Here is a 16,107-nt window from a genome sequence, read left to right on the forward strand (position 1 = left end):
GTTACAGTTCAGAAAGATTGCAAGAGGCTTTATTCTTGTGTTTTCCTTTTTTTTTGGCTGAGGTGCTGCCTTAACCCTAACCCCAGGAGGGGCTGCCATCTCTGGATCCCTACCTTGCCCTTTCTCACCAGGCTGTCATTTTCAGTACTCACGAGTGGTTCTTACTTGGTCTTATAAAACTTCTTGGATTTTTTTTTTTTCTTCTTGAAAACTGCCTGCTTTTTTATTTCCTACAAGGAACGCATGAACAAATGGTCTTAAAGAATACTTTAGAAATCTAAACGTTTCTGGTTGTCTCATACTGCCAGTTTCGGTCTTCATGGTATGGTTTTCTGGGAATTGGTACTGTCATATTTTGACAGTATCAAAAGGAGAAAATGCTACACCTCTTTGGCTAATAATCTTGAATGGAGTTAAACCATTCATTCACGTGCAAGGGAAAAATCTTAATCTTAGAGCTGTTTATACATTTTTACGTGCAGTAATTGCATTTCACCTCCTATAAGCAGTAGGGGGGAGCTGGGAATAATAAAAACAGTAGTTGAGAACTAGGTTAAGATGGGCATTGTTTCGCATCAAGGGTTTTACTAGCGTTTATTACCCTTGTAGGGTAGGGTGACTACCTGCTGTGCCTGTGTTTGCAATGGCTTCTATTTGTACAAGAGTTAAATTTTCTGGAAGCACTTGATGGGGATTTTCTGAAAGCAGTTTACAACGGGATTATGTAATAGACAGAAGCTCCATTTCACATATGGGAGATAACAGATTGGTAGAGGCAATGTTTTCTTCAGTTCCTTATCTGTTAAAATGACATATCAAAGCTTATGGTGGTGAATCTAAAATGGTAGCCGGAAGGTTAAAATGTTTTGGAGTGAAGGAGATTTGATACACAAGGCATATCTTCTAGCTTCTGGATTAGTGTTGAGAGCTATATATTGAGATAGCTTTCTCCAGCCTGATTCAGGTTTATGTGGAATTGATTAGATTGGGAGAAGGGAGAGAAGTATGTCGTGTTCATTGCACAGTTGGTGTGAACATCTGCTCTGAATCTTAGACTGTTGGTGTATATGCAAAAAAAAAAAAAAAAAAGATTTTTAAGAAACGTACTTAGGTAGTTTCATTTACAGGATCGTATTTCTATGCTCTTATTTGTGATGTGTGTTCTATTTATATATTCCAGCTGCCTTTGTATTGGGAGGGAAGTTCTTCTATAGTCACATTTTCAGAAACAGTCTAATCAATTTATTTTTTTCTTAATACAGAACATGCACTGATACATAGATAGACGTGTGGATTGCTTTTCATACAGCAATAAGCTGCTAATCCCACAGTAATAAAGTGTAGAGTGGCAGTGTAAATGTACCAGTCCTGTGTGTGCATCACGTTGAATGGAAGGGAGTCATCTTTGATGTGGAAAAAGTGGTTCTGTCGTCACGTTTTACATAGCTTATGGTCACTACCGTGGTTAACAACCATGGTAGCTGTCACTGAGACTTATGTGCCTGGGTGAGCCCTTAAACATTCATCCAATACTAGATGTTTTCAGGCTGAGTGTGAACCAGTGCCATAAAATTGAAAAGTGCTGTACTCCTCAGGCAGACTTCTGAACCATCCCTTATCCTTTTGAGGAATGTTTCCAAATACTTAAAAAAATAATTGTCTGAATGATTAGAAGCAATAACATGAGGTCCTTTCATTTGTCTTCTCTGTAGCAGCAGAGGAAAACACTGGGTACATGCTTCCGTGGTTGAAGTGTACTGCACTACCCTGAGATGGGATTCAGATCAAGTTAGTGCCTTTCCCCTTCCCTCAGAATGATGGACCATAACTGTGCATTTATTCAGATTTTCTGTGTGTGTAGGCAGAAGTCTTTGGAGCTTTTATTTTTAGGTCTTCTTTGCAACTTCAGAGAGAAGACAAACACTGGTGTATTTTGGGGGTTTTGTCATTTTATTTAACTACAGATGAGATTTTAGTGTCTTGGCATAAATATAGATCTTAATGGCCTCTCTGCCTTAAAACTTAAGGGAATCTTAATACAGCTGTGATTGAGAAAGTGAGGCTATGAAGGAGACTTGACATCTTCTGTATTATGTGAAGCAGAGGTTAAATAATGCTCTAGGATGAGAAAAAGGGAAAAAGGAGGGAAACAAAAATAGAAGCTAATTGCTAAACTTGAAGTGTCAATTACACTGGCGTTTATTTCTGCTAGTGGTTCAATTAACTGTAATGACTTAATTGAACCAATAATTGAAATAATCTTGCTTCCTCAAGTTTTAGAATAACCCCTGAAAAAAAATAATCTTGCATTTGCCATCTCACCTGCTGTGCGTGCCAGCATGGTGTGTCAGGGGAAGTGTATTGGAGTAGGGTTAGGTTTGCTGCAGAACGGGGATCCTAGGAACCAGACCTAATGCTCCACATCACAACCCGTCTCAGGTGTCACCCGGGCTTTGTGACAACGGGTGTGTTTAGTGCCAGAGACTGTGGGTTGAAAGGCGTTTGCATGATACTGCAGTTCCTTTAGTAGTGTAACAGCATGCACTGTTTCATCTGTTAACAACATCTATTCATTGATACACTTACCCTTATTATGGGCTTGTTGGTGTTAAATCTTTATATTGACTGAGAATTGCCTGCCCTAAATGTATTTTTGAACACTTGCGGTATTTTCAGCCTTTTAATGATTTCACAATGTCCTTTGTAACTAATGATAAGTAATATTTGTATGATCTAAACGTTTTAATGGTTTTACTTCATTAACAGATATTTCTGCATTTAAATTCGTTAATTTCCTGCTTCTGAAGGTTTCTGTTCCCATTGTGTGGGAGATGGTGGGAGGACATTCTTTAGTCTGCAGTTATCATTGGAAATGCTTTAGAATCCTCGTGATGATAAGCTTTCTGGTGGTGCTTTGGTTTCTGGAACACAGTTACACTTGTATTGCTGTGTCTCCTGTACAGTGTGCACGCACATCTGCTGCTGTCTTGTTTCATCAGCTGCTGCTTGGGTTGTTCAGGTTGTTGCAGCTTTGTGGCAAATATTGGTTGGTACTGTTTTTAAGTTAACAGTTATTATCTGCTACCAAGAGGCTTGTTTGTTTATTTATTTCTTCCCCTGCCCCCAATGGGATTTTGACTAAACAGCATTAAAGGAAATCCGATGTTCTCATGCATCGGATGTGGACAAATGAAGTTATGACTGTGCATGCTGGCTGGCTACAATCACAATTTTCTCTTACAAACCTCTATTACATGGCAGTTATGGCTTCTCTTCATCTTCACTGCCAGGTTTGAGCTTATTTTATGGCCTTGTAAAATAATATCTTTTCTTCCTTGCAATCACTGGAATATGTTTCGGGTTTGGTTTGTGGGACTTGTTTGGGTTTTTTGTTTGTTTGATTGGTTTTTTTGTTCAGGAGCTATACGAGTATGTTGGAGTTTTTTCTGCTTGAAAATGCTGAATGTTCTCTGCTTTTGTTTGGTTTCCTAAAATCTCTGGCTTATGATTGCTAAACAAATTGCTCCTTAGAACATTTTTTAATTGCAGCCTCCTCTACTTCCATTTTGCTTTTGCTTCCTGACATTCCCTCCGTGTACAGTCTGCTCTTCACATCTACTTGTCCATCCAAGTTACTCAACTTCACAATGAGGGTTTTACACCTGTCTTCCAGAGAAGTTCTGGTATTGTCATGGTGTCTTTGTAGAATATCTGTTGGGACACCAAGAAAGCCATAAAGTGATTAAAGTGACAGACTCCAAACTTGGTCGGTTTCTAAAGAGCCACTGGCACCATAATTGCCAGTGTGTGGAAAATCCTGCATCTCCCTTATAGGCATGCTTTTCTTTGCAGACAGCGTTCAAGGACTGTGACAGTAGTTCTTGGGGGGGCGGGGGGGAAATCTGGCCAAATTTGGTTCTTCACAGTTTTGAAAACTCTTGTTAGTAATGGCAAATCACAAGCTCATCTTGTTCTCAGAGCAGTGGTGGCTCTGCTCTAAAAAAACCTTGCCATCAAGTTTTTGTATGGTAATAACTGTTAAGCTGAAGTTAGCTAGGAGTTTCGATTTAGTGCAGCAGAGAGTATAATTTAAATTACTGGTTGGTGCTTTCTGTTGTTAGCTGTGGAATTCTGTTCAGGAAGTTTGCATCTGAGTCTTTGGGGACCTTTACTCGTGATTTCTTTGGGAAGTGAGTTTTGCCATATGATGTATAGTGGAGATGAAGTGAGTTCATTCATTTATGTTGCATTTTTAAATCTGGTGGTTTTAACTTCACTAGCAAAGTAGCCCACTGAAAGTATATGCTAAATGGAAAATCTTAGCCTTCCAGAACAAAACTGTCTGGTCCATGCCATGTATACCTGAATAGATGTATCTTCTGTGATTGATTTGATTTAGTTAAGACACCAACAGAGGGAATTTTTAGCATTTATCTTGTGCTGTATGCACACATATATATGTATTTATATATTTTTGTGTGCGTGTGTATATATATGTGGCAACATTCATTCCTGAAGTAATTTTATTAAATCAGTTGTGTTTACACTACAGTTGAATTTAGATTATTGTTGTGAATCCTCTTTTGCCAGCTAATTAGGTAATAATACTGCAGTTTTACTTCTACAAAGAAGCATTTGAATAATTAAAATGACATTTGATCCTTTCTCAGAGATAAAGTAGCTTGGTTTATCTGCGTTTTTTTTCTACTGAAAATTTCGTGGAAAAATTTAGATGATTAATACAGACTTTTGTATTTGTGGGGTTAACTTAAATATTGGTGTGAATCAGACTTGGAGCAGCACTTCTCTCTTCTTACTCAGTCTGTAATACATCCAAACACATCTGTTCCACATCTCAGTTTTTTAAATTATTAGTGGTCTGTGGTTATTGTGAATTTACTAAGTGGGCCTACTCTGTTCTGTATTGCACGGTGTGGGATTAGAATGATGTGAGGGCCATTAATACTGTTTTGTAAAGCTATTTAAGATTAAAAGGTATATTTTCCCTATTAACTTTTGTAATGTAGGTCTGCCCCTTTAATCTGGTTGGAGAGAATTTTCAGAACACCGAGCAGCCTATAGCTGCCATTGACTCAGACTAGCAAGATTTGTGGATTCTGAATGCTTCTGAAAATTGGTCCAAATATATAAAAATGTATTCAAAATTAGCTTCTGAAAACAGTGAACACCTGCTTGTGTATTTATATAATAATTAAATGCAAGTTTCACTTATATTTAGAAGACTTTTAGCATAATTGGCAAGGAGTGACAAGGTCATAAATCAGCACAGGTTGCTTGATTTGCTAAATAATCTCACATAAGGTCGGTTGTCTTTGCCTAAAATCTGGTTTTGGTTGCAGTTGTTTCAAGGTGTTGAGATAAAGATTATTTTTTTAGAATAAAGGAAGGATCTTTCGGGGAAGTGAGTTTCAAGAAGCACTTGTAAAACTCGTAGTTTGAAAAATGGAATTCGGGGAACTTTATTGAGAAGGATGAGTTTGAACTGAAAAAATGATATTTAAACAAAGGGACTGCATGAAAAAATCATATAAAGATGAGTTTGAACAACTTCTGCTCATACAGATTTTGATGGATTATTTTTTTTTCTTTTAGTCAAGTCATTTTTGCACCTTACGTACAGTCACTGGATTTTGTGTGTATTGCTATATCCTATTTTGCTGATATTACTCGGCCGTAGTGCAGTTTCACATATTTGGAGCCTGCTGTTTCCCAGTCTCTAATGCATCCACAATATTTATCAATATATGTGGTTTGGAACTGAAAAGCTTATGAAGTATCTCGTATTAACTCTACAATTTTTTAAACCTTTCAAGAGATGACACGAATAAGGAAGAAGATGAAGATGAAGAAGAAGCAGAGGAGGAGGAAGAGGAGGAGGAGGAGGAAGAAGACAACAATAACAATGAGGAAGAAGAGTTCGAATGCTATCCACCGGGCATGAAAGTCCAAGTGCGGTATGGAAGAGGGAAAAATCAAAAAATGTATGAAGCTAGTATTAAAGATTCTGACATCGAAGGTGGAGAAGTCCTTTACTTGGTGCACTACTGTGGATGGAATGTGAGGTAACTTGAGTTTTAGTTAGTGATTACTTCTTGAATTACTTCTAAAATACACTTGTGTATTTTAAAAACTAAATGAATAGCCATCTGGAGTCCTAAACTTTCAGTATTGGTGTTCCGTGAAGGTCATTGAACTGTATGAAACTATTAGATTTTTAACACTATATACATGCAGTACTTAAGTTACTTAGAAAATCATCTTAAATGACTTGTTCAAAGAAGGCGTCCTTCATTCCCCATCTTATTTTTAGATCTCTCCATACGACAAGTGATAGCTCACTCTCTCTCAAATTCCTCCTCTGGCTCTCTTAAGCCAATTTTATTTCGTACAATATTTGAATAGTGCACTTAGCTGAGTCTATATACACACTCTTCTCAGCAAAGCAGAGGGTGCACTAGCAGTATGGTATTTAACAAGAGAAGCACAAGATTCTTAGTGGCAAATTAGCGCCCAGCAGATAATTGCATTTCATTCAGATCCGATTTCCACCCCTCCCTGCCCCTCCTTCCCCCCCATGGCTGCTTCAGGCTTCCAAACAAGACTCTTCTTAGCCTAGTGGCATCTTATGCTTTTCTTAATATTTGCAGAAGTATATGCTTTTTATTGTCTTTAACACAGCATTAATAGAAGTATTAATATATTTTTGCCATTTCAGACCACTTTTTTTGCATTTTAAAACTTGAAGCAACTCTGAAAACAGTACAGAAAACTAAAGCTTCTGAGTGGCTTTTAAGCCAATTACGAAGTCTCCTGCTTTTTTCCTCAGTTTCAATTTACCTGCTCATTGTCCTCAGCTGTCATCTTTTAAGCTTTATTACTGTGTTTATAGATACTAGAAAAAAAAAATAAAATCTGAGGCTAATATGTTGTATTTTTTATTTAGTTATTTTTCCTCTTCTGGAAAATCTGAGGCTCTTGTGACCTTCTGTCATCTGGATTTAGATTATCATCCTATCTCTGACCAAGAGGGCAGGACAAATCCCATTTATTCAGTGTTAGCAAGATCTGCTAGCAAAGGTCACAATTACAGAAGCATGATACTTCTCTCCCTCCCTTGAATAGACCTCTTTGCATCTAGGCATGGTGATTTCTAGGACCACCTAAGTTGCGGTTGAGGAGGAACATCTTGATATTGCTGGTTTTGATATCGATCTTTTGTAGAATTTTATTCTACATATATGTTGATCTACAGGAATATGATCTTTCACATAAACTGTCTTCAGACAACATTTGTAAGCATAATGGGCTTACGAAGTCAAGATACTAGGGGAGAAGCAGTCTGCTCAAGGTGGTATTTGGAATGTGACTGACGTTTTGATCATTATTGGGGAAGACTTCTTTAGGAGCTTAAGTGGCTGAAGTTTGCATCCCACTTGCTGAGGATTACTGTGTACCGTCTCAAGAGGTTTCTTGCTTGTAGACTCTTGTTTTGGAATTCACATATAAACATGCAAGTTATTTTCTTTTTGAGTAAATATTATGCTATTATACGTGCTGTGAAGTGAGATGATCAGAGTTTTATCTAAGCAATACCACTTTAAATCTGAAGAAATGAAAAGTCAAAAATGAGCCTTCACCTTGGAGATCCCAGCACCCTCGTTCTTAAAGGAGAAATCAAGATTCTGTTTTTCGAATTCTGCATTTTAAACAAATATGTGAACTGATATCAGAGGCATTTTTTCAGTGACTAGGATATATTTGATAAGAAAATAATTTTTAGCAAACTTGCACTCATTTGAGAGCTGAGGGGAGTGGTTTGATCTTTCTGGCAGCAGGACTTGCATTTATATTCTTATTTGGTGCTTCAAAAGAGCCCTCTGAAAGGGGCTGGAAGAGTAGCGTTCTTCACTGAAAAAGATAGCAGTGATTGAGATTTAGCTATGGGACTGCGTGTGGACTCTGCAAAATGTAGATATTTTTTAAAATTCAAGTAAAATTACTTAAGTTTTTTTGATTTGACAGTAAGACTGGCTAAGCCTGAGCTTAAGGTGGCATCTAAATGCTTTGATATTTTAGTGTTGTGAAGACAAGTCATGTATTATGTAGTAACTTGATTTGGCTTTTAGTCAGTTACAACCTGGAAAAATAACTGCTTTGTTTGGATAGGTAGCAATTCCCTCCTCTCCCTATTCATTGTAGCTTACTTGTAGTGTTTTGCAGGGACCTGATGTTACAGGTCCCTGTAGCATCAGGTCATGGGATGCACTGAACTAGGATTTTCTAACCATCTAGGATTTTTTTAATTCTGTCATTCTCCCACCCCTTAAAGTTGACTTTCTTGTTTCCCATTTTGGTCAGTACCCTATTTAGTGGCCTATTCTTTAAACTCGTAAGTCTGAGCAGGAATCCTAAATAACTACTAATGTTTCTTATTGCAAGGTAACTTCAGTATCGGTCTGGGATTCAGAATAATAGTGTGTGTGTGTGCGCGCGCGCATGCACACACGCTTTGGGTACTTTATATGGAATTTAGTAAACTTGGTATTCATCTTTGTAGTTTCTTTTAAATGCTCTGGAACAAGTGACACTAACCACTGTGGAACTTTTTTTTTTTTAAACAGTAAATAGAAAATACAGAAATGGAAGTGTTCAAGGCCAGGCTGGATGGGGCTTTGAGCAGCCTGGTCTAGTGGAAGGTGTACCTGCCCATGGCAGGGGATTGGAACTAGATGATGTTCAAGGTCGCTTCCAGCCCAAACCATTATACAATTCTGTGATTCTTAACAGGATTGTACAGCTGCAGTACTTTATGGTATAGGATCTTATTGTTAGCTCCTGAGATTCAGGTGATATATGTCTGACAAAAGTAACAAATTGTAGCATTCAGTGGAGCCTGACTTGTAGTGAAAAGGAATGGTAAAAATCTCTACCCTGTTAAAGAGAAATGTTTTTAAGTTACCACATGTTAACCAGAAAAAGCTTATGAGAGAAAATGTATTTCTTCTAACAGGACAGTCATATTCTGAATTATGTATGCTTTATATGAAACTAAAACTTCCCTGGGCCCTACAGTGCTATCTCCTTCTGTCATAATTTTAATTTTCAGCTGCCAGTGCAAAGAAAAGTTCATTATTAAGTGTTTGAGGTGAATTTCTTCTGCGGTATGTTGCCAGTAATTAAAGACAGAGGGTGCATATTCAAAAAGAGTTTAGGTTGTTTTAACTCTGTGTGTTGTATGGTACAATATCACAAGACATGTTATTCTTGAATGTTTCAAGCGCTTAAAACTAAGATGTATTATTTTCAACATTACTTTCTTCAGAAATCTGAATGTGGAAGTGCTAATTTCTGTCTCTGTTGAAGCTTTAAGAATATACAAATTTTGTACTTCGCAGTCAACCACTGAAATTAAAGGAACATGGCTAGCCAAATTTCAGGTTCTTGACTGTAGCGTATGTCGTGGGTGGGAGAATTTTTAAAAACTAAATTAAAAAAAATCAGAGTCCTCATCTAATGTTCCAGTATTTAGTTATAAGACTAAATCTCCTCCTTTCTTTGATCACAGCCAAACAAAACATTTTATTTTTCCTTGTTAGCAGATACAGACAGTATACTGGAGCTTTTCAGTGAATTTGCCAAGGCTTGCTAGTTCCTTGAGGTCACTTACCTTCCTGAGAAAGTGCGGTACCTTTGCTAGTATAAATCTAGAGACTGGAAAAGTACACTTTCTTTCTTCTTTCCCCTCTGGTACTTCTGTGGAGGGTCAAGTATGCCATTTCTGAGAGGATGTTGTGTTTTATTTTAGCTTGGAATCAGTACATATGGATGTAATAGAATCAGTACATGCTCTTATGCAAAGTCCCAGTTATTTTTTCTACTATGTAGCTATTCATATAATTCTTCCTCTTTTCCTTTATTCCTTCCTTCCAGTTCATATCCACCTTTCTGGCAGGCATTCATTTTAACCAGTGAGGCAGAAAAGCGTCTCTCTGGGTTATCTTTGTCTTCATTTTGTTAAGGCAAAGGGGATGTTTCTTCTGAAGGCATTCCAGGTTTTCACATGAAACCTTTTTTAAAAAATAGGTAAATAATAGCTTCTTACTAAATCCTTCCTCTTGGTTCTCAAACAAGTCTGTGCAAACTCTTTTAGGAGCACTTCCGCATCGTACCTCCTTCTTCTCCACACCCAGCTGCTTGCTTTAGGGAGTTGAGGACAGCAAGTGTGGAAGATGGTGCAGCAGTGAAACGAACCAGGCCTTCTAGAAGAACATACTACTTGTAATGAGAGCTGAAGAATTTATTTCGTAATGTTTTTAGTTTTCTTTTGTTTTGTGAACAGGCTGTCTAAAGCAAGATTAGTGATGAAGTAAGTTTTTCTATTTTAATAAGGTGCAGTTCTATAAAGAAAGGCTCTAGTCTGAGTCATACACACTGTTGAGATGCAGCTTGGCATCTGGTGCACCGAACAGCTTTCAGGGCGCTTCTCTGTCATGCGGTAGAGGAGAATGTAATTTAGGGTCAGGTTGTCAGCTGCGGCTTGGGATGTACCGCTTTTACAGGATCTTTTTCAGTCTGGGGTCCAAATGTCACAGGTTTAGGCATCTGATGTGTGAGTAGTGAAAGGAACTGTACCATGCAAAGGTGTGAAGTGTGGGCATCTCATTCCCTGGAGAAGATCCAAGATTTCTGTGATGCTGGGCCTCCTTGCGGGGTCTGACTGCTGTTACAGGTGCAGTCAGGAGTAGAGCAGGATTTGTTCCAGCCAGGAACTCTGGCTGTCACACATAGGTTTTCAGTTTGTGCTCCTTGAGATGAGGACTTGTGACCACTGCTGCTGATATGTAACATTTGTTAAGGCAAATGCCCTGTGGCATCTACAGATACTCTCTTAAGATTCTGTATGTCCTCTGTCCTTCAGTACAGTATGTCCCCTAGTCTTATCAGCTGTCGCCCCAATGGGCACTGTGATTACCTTGAATCACAGACAGTATGTACACTGCACAGACTTTGCATAAGGGGAAGATTGTTTTCTTACTGGAAATGGGTAGAATGAGTGAATACAAATTCTGTGTTATAGCAACATGCTTGAGGCAGAAAGGACACTGTCAAAATAATTGATTTGCACCGTGTATTTGTCCAGTCCTAATGCTGTTTTCCTGCATGCTTTTAGACCTAATGAAATATGTGGGTTGCAAAGTCCATTTGGCAGTCTACTTAGTGGTATTCCTTTTGGAAAGCATGACTTTGACTTGTAGAAAGATTACTTCAAATAGGGTTTCCCATAGTCTCACAGAATATGGGATTTTTCCATATTGGAAAACTCCGCAGAGTTTTATTTCAGGGTTGGAGAGAAATCTGAGCCTGTTCACCTACATGTCACCTGATAATAGTACAATTACAGCTGTATCTGCAGCAGTATAGGTAATCTTGGCATATTGTAGTCTGCACGGTCTGCTACTAGACTTTGATTTTTGTCACTTGGAGGGGAAAAAACATCAATAAATTGTTTTTGAAAACTATTTTTCAGAGACTACTGCTACTCATTTTTCACTATATTATTATGTGAAATTTAAGTTAATAAAATACAGTATTTAGCTTCTGGAATCCCTTGCATAGATCTTAACTTAGAGTATACAAGAAAGCAAGTTAGAAACCTGGATGTTTTGCTCTAGTGCTGTTTAATTTATGTGTCAATATTGTAGATATAATTGGTAGTAGTTGCAAAGAAGCTGAATTGGGACTGTATCAGCTGTTGTTGTGTATATCAAAATGGTAGTCAAGTAAGCCCAGCTGGAAAGCCAGCATGGTCATGAGTATTGTGCTCAGCTCCATCTTGTACTAGTTCTCTCGGTATGTGTGGTTTGGGGTTTTTTTTGTTGATTTTTGTTGTTTTTTTTTTTTTTTCTAAAGTTGGTTTCTTCCCCTCTGTTTTCCTGTTTACCCAGGGGGATCAGAATTTTTGTGGCTGTACATTGAGGCAAAAGTTAATACATACTAATTTTTAACTGACCTTTTTCTTATTCAGACAGTTCTTGAATTCACAGTTGAAGTAGGACAGCAGATTATGCTTATTGGGAGTAAAAAAATTGTTTTAATTGATTCTTGAGTGTTTTTTTTTAATATACAATGAAACTGTCAAGTACAATACCATAGTTACAGTATATTCTTACTAAGAATGTACTTCTCTTTGGATTTGTATTTAACAGGTCTAGCCTTGGATAAGACGACACCTGTTGTTAATATCATGGTGCTATTTAGTATGTTTTTGTGTAGTATCATTTTGATATAAAATGGAAACCTTTAACTGAAAAGAAGTTGAAAAGTGTTAGTGTTAAGTTAGTGACTGATTTTGCAGACGCTCAGGCTTGAAAGATTTTACTTTTGTTAACTGGTCACATCTTATGTAGTTATGAGAATTTATTTTATTGTTACAAAGTATACCTCTTGGAGACCCATACCAAATTATCATTCTGGTAGGTTGTTTTACCTGTATATGTGGATTTCCTGCTGTTCAGTGCAGACTGGAAAAATACCAGCTTTCACTTTTACGCATCAGTGTAAAAAAGCCTTCATCCTATATTTCACAGCATATGAAGAATTCAACCTTAGCTGAAACTTCACATACTGAAAAGTACACAAATGACTTCTTTATTCAAATTCCAATTCAGTTTTATATGGCTAATAATTTTCTTTTTCCTCTATTAATTTCTCTTATGATGTTGTGATTTTTCTGCCTAAACCATAAACGTGTACAATTTTTTTTTGCTTTTAGGTATGATGAATGGATAAAGGCAGACAAGATAGTGAGACCAGCTGATAAAAATGTACCAAAAATTAAGCATCGAAAGAAAATAAAGGTAGTTTCTAAACCTTTTTCTCCTTTGTTCCCCCCAAGTTTGGCTTAATATATTCTTAAGTACTCCCCCCTCCCTTTTGATTGGCCTATAAATGATTGCCAGTAAAAGTGAATTCCTAGCCTTTTGGGAACTAAAACTTTTTCCATCATGTTTTTGTTTTTGTTTGTTTTTTCGCTTCAGGGTGGGGAGGGGAAGCTTCTCTTTCCTTCTTCTCAGTATTTTTTAATGTAATTTATGTACGCATTTATAGAAAACAAATGAGAAGGATCCATTTTATCATCAGTGGTGGGAGCCACCTCGGGCTGTGTGTGAAATTTGGGAGCACCCTCTGCTGATTCTGGAGGGTGAACCTGTGACTAGTCCATATGTGTGTGACTAGCATTTCATAGCATTTCTTTCAAAATTCATTCTTTTAAAACCGATATTTAGGCTTAGGTTATGATACATTCCTTGGGCAATGGGATGCAAGGAAGCTTTCCTTTCTGCCACAGATGTCAGCACTCTTCCTGTCGTAGTCGTACCCACCCCACCCCCACACCGTGGTACCTCTGGAACCGGAGTTTTGTTCTAGAGCTCCCTGCACAGGGTGTCATAGCGCTGCCCTGCCACTGCTGAGCCTGGCATCCTGCAGTGCCACTGCTCCTACAGCACCAGCTGTGTTTGCTTTCCCTTGTGTTTCAGTGTTAACAAAGTTCCTGTCTTCGGTATAAATGTCTTGGCATGGACTGTAGAAAAGCATTGGTAATCTTTTAAACAAAGAGGAAAGCTTTCCTTTACTGGTTGAATGCTTAAGATAACTGTAAGCATTGCTTAATTGTAATCTATGTTAAGATGTATGCTCAAATGAGAAGAATTTTTAATCTTTCCTTTCACAGAATAAAACTGACAAAGAGAAGGAAGAGAAGTATTCTCCTAAAAACTGTAAATTGCGACGCTTGTCAAAACCACCCTTTCACACCAGCACATCACCAGAGACTGGGTCCAAACTTGACAGCACTGAAGCCAAAAATACTGAACAAGCTCCAGTTAAATCAATAGAAATTACTTCTATCATTAATGGGCTACAAGGTATCGTACTTAAACTTTTTCTAATTCTGGAAATGGCCTTTAAACAGTAGTAAATGACAGTGTATAACAACTGTACACTTGAGGCTGTCTGGCTAATTATAACATTGTCTTCAAAAATAACTGTTGAACAAAAGCATTATTCATAGTGGATTCAGTGTATGTTAACAGTCATAAAAATTACATCCTTTGTTTTGCCATCCTTTTTTTGGTTTGATAGAAAGCAAAGCATTTTTGCTTTCTATCTTATTTCTGAATTTTTAATTCTTGATTTGTGTAACTTTTGGGACCCATGATATTGGTTTGGGGTTTTTTTGCCTTGAAAAACAGAATTAATAAAGCTAGGTTTCCTGTCAGCATATTTGTTCCTAATATTGTTTTCCCCTTCCCATACATTTACAGCAGCATTATAATAACTATCTTCATGCTTAGTTTAGTGCGTGCCTCCAGAAAAATAAATCATCTGTGGTGTAGGTAGTTTGGGTAACCACCAGTTTTTTTGAAAATTGTATGAATTTAATAATCTTCCAAACTTGGATGACATTGGCCACTGGGTTCCAAATTTGTAGGTAGAAAAACAGTCAACATAACCTATTAAGCTTCGTTTCCTTAGGAAATGAGAAACAAAAAAGCAATTAGTGGTGATGATAATGACACTACTATTAGTGCTATAATTAATCTGTAATTAAGTTCTGATTACAAAAGCACAATTTGAGATATACCCTCTACTACTGTGGAAAGCTAAATGTTTTCCATATTACGTAATTAATTTCCAGAAATGCTTTTAATTGTATGCAGTCCTTTTATCATTTAAGTCCATTTAGATTCATGCTGGGGATTAACTTTTTTTTTCTGGTACTTGTGGGTTTTTGTTTTTAAGTATGAAAGGCTCTAATGTTTTAGTTGTTTTTCCTCTAGTTTTAGAGCTGCTTGCTCAAAACTTTTTACAGGTCTTTTTTCCTAAACTGGAATGATTAATGCTATTGTATTCAACTTTCCTTTGAAGGGGATAGCAAAGTAAATAGGTTGAGAGCAAAACTTGATGGACCTGATTTTTTGGTTGTTTATTTAAATGTGATATTCTTGGCCTTTATTTCAAATGGGAAATTTTGATGCCAATATGAGAAAGACAAGTGTTAGAAGTCCATTTTAAGTGATAGAGTTCTTGGAACTGTACACCAAAATGTCTACCATAAATGTTAAATTACAAAAAAGTAAATGACGCTGAAAGGGTTCTGGAAAACTTGCTTTCCAATTGAGTCTTAGAGTAGAATTTAAGAACCTGCCTATTTTAAATAAAGGAAGAAAAAATCCTGAGGCAACATTTCTTAAGGTATTTTGTTCTGTACACCTCTTCTGTCTGTTATTGTGCTCTTCTCTAAGTTCATCGTATTTCAGTAAACCATTTTTGAAAAAGTTAATTCAACTTTGATCATTTCAGTGAATTCCGTTGACAGTATTGCTTTCTCTGGGGTTGGTTGCATGATCATCTTTAATGAGGTGGTGAGTTCTAGTGAGGAACTGAGAATCACAGATGGGAAGTAGGATAAGAAGGGTTAAACTAACTACGCCAACCAAAATTGGATGAGTTACAAATCGAGGAGTTACTCATATATTTGAGGCAATTCTCATTGTTTCTCCTTGTATCCATATCTTTTCCCATTGAATGGGCTTGTTGTTGATTCCTTCTCCATTATGTCTTTGTTCTTCTTTTCTCAGTTCTTTCTTCTTACTTCTCAGTTACTTCTCCTTACTGTAGGAAAACAGTAAGAATTTTCTTACTGTTGTCCTACACTCTTACTGTTCGTATATTTCTCCAAGTGCCTTTCCTTATTGCTTTCACTTCCTTTTTCCAGGCTGGTCATCAGGTTGGTTTATTAAAGATTATCCAGTGTCTGTGTTGTTGTTCTGTCCTTTTAGACTGTGGATTCTCCAGGGAAAATACTCTCTCTGTTCTGGGTTTCGAAAAAAGGGCAGATAATGGTAGTATTTGTAATCCATAAGAAGTATTTGGAGTTTTTGTATTAAGCACGTCTCTCAGTTTCTGTTTTGGTTAATTATACAGAAGTTTCTATTTTATGGATTGATGCACTCTATGCTTTCTCCACCTCTTCAGAAGTCCCTGGAGATGTACTGTATAATATAGAATTTTTCTAGTTCCTAA

At 37.2% G+C, this 16,107-nt stretch overlaps 1 protein-coding gene across 1 annotated transcript in view; it reads left to right on the forward strand.

The window, feature by feature from the left end:
• Nucleotides 1-16,107, forward strand: part of ARID4B (AT-rich interaction domain 4B) — a 95,615-nt gene that overhangs the window by 67,547 nt on the left and 11,961 nt on the right. The window contains exons 17-19 of the mRNA XM_074580095.1: nt 5,835-6,083; nt 12,794-12,878; nt 13,754-13,946. Of these exons, the coding sequence (XP_074436196.1) occupies nt 5,835-6,083; nt 12,794-12,878; nt 13,754-13,946 (527 nt within the window). The remainder of the gene's footprint in view (nt 1-5,834; nt 6,084-12,793; nt 12,879-13,753; nt 13,947-16,107) is intronic.

The sequence above is a fragment of the Larus michahellis genome, chromosome 3 (assembly GCF_964199755.1).
Source record: "Larus michahellis chromosome 3, bLarMic1.1, whole genome shotgun sequence".
In the NCBI taxonomy this organism is placed as follows: domain Eukaryota; kingdom Metazoa; phylum Chordata; class Aves; order Charadriiformes; family Laridae; genus Larus; species Larus michahellis.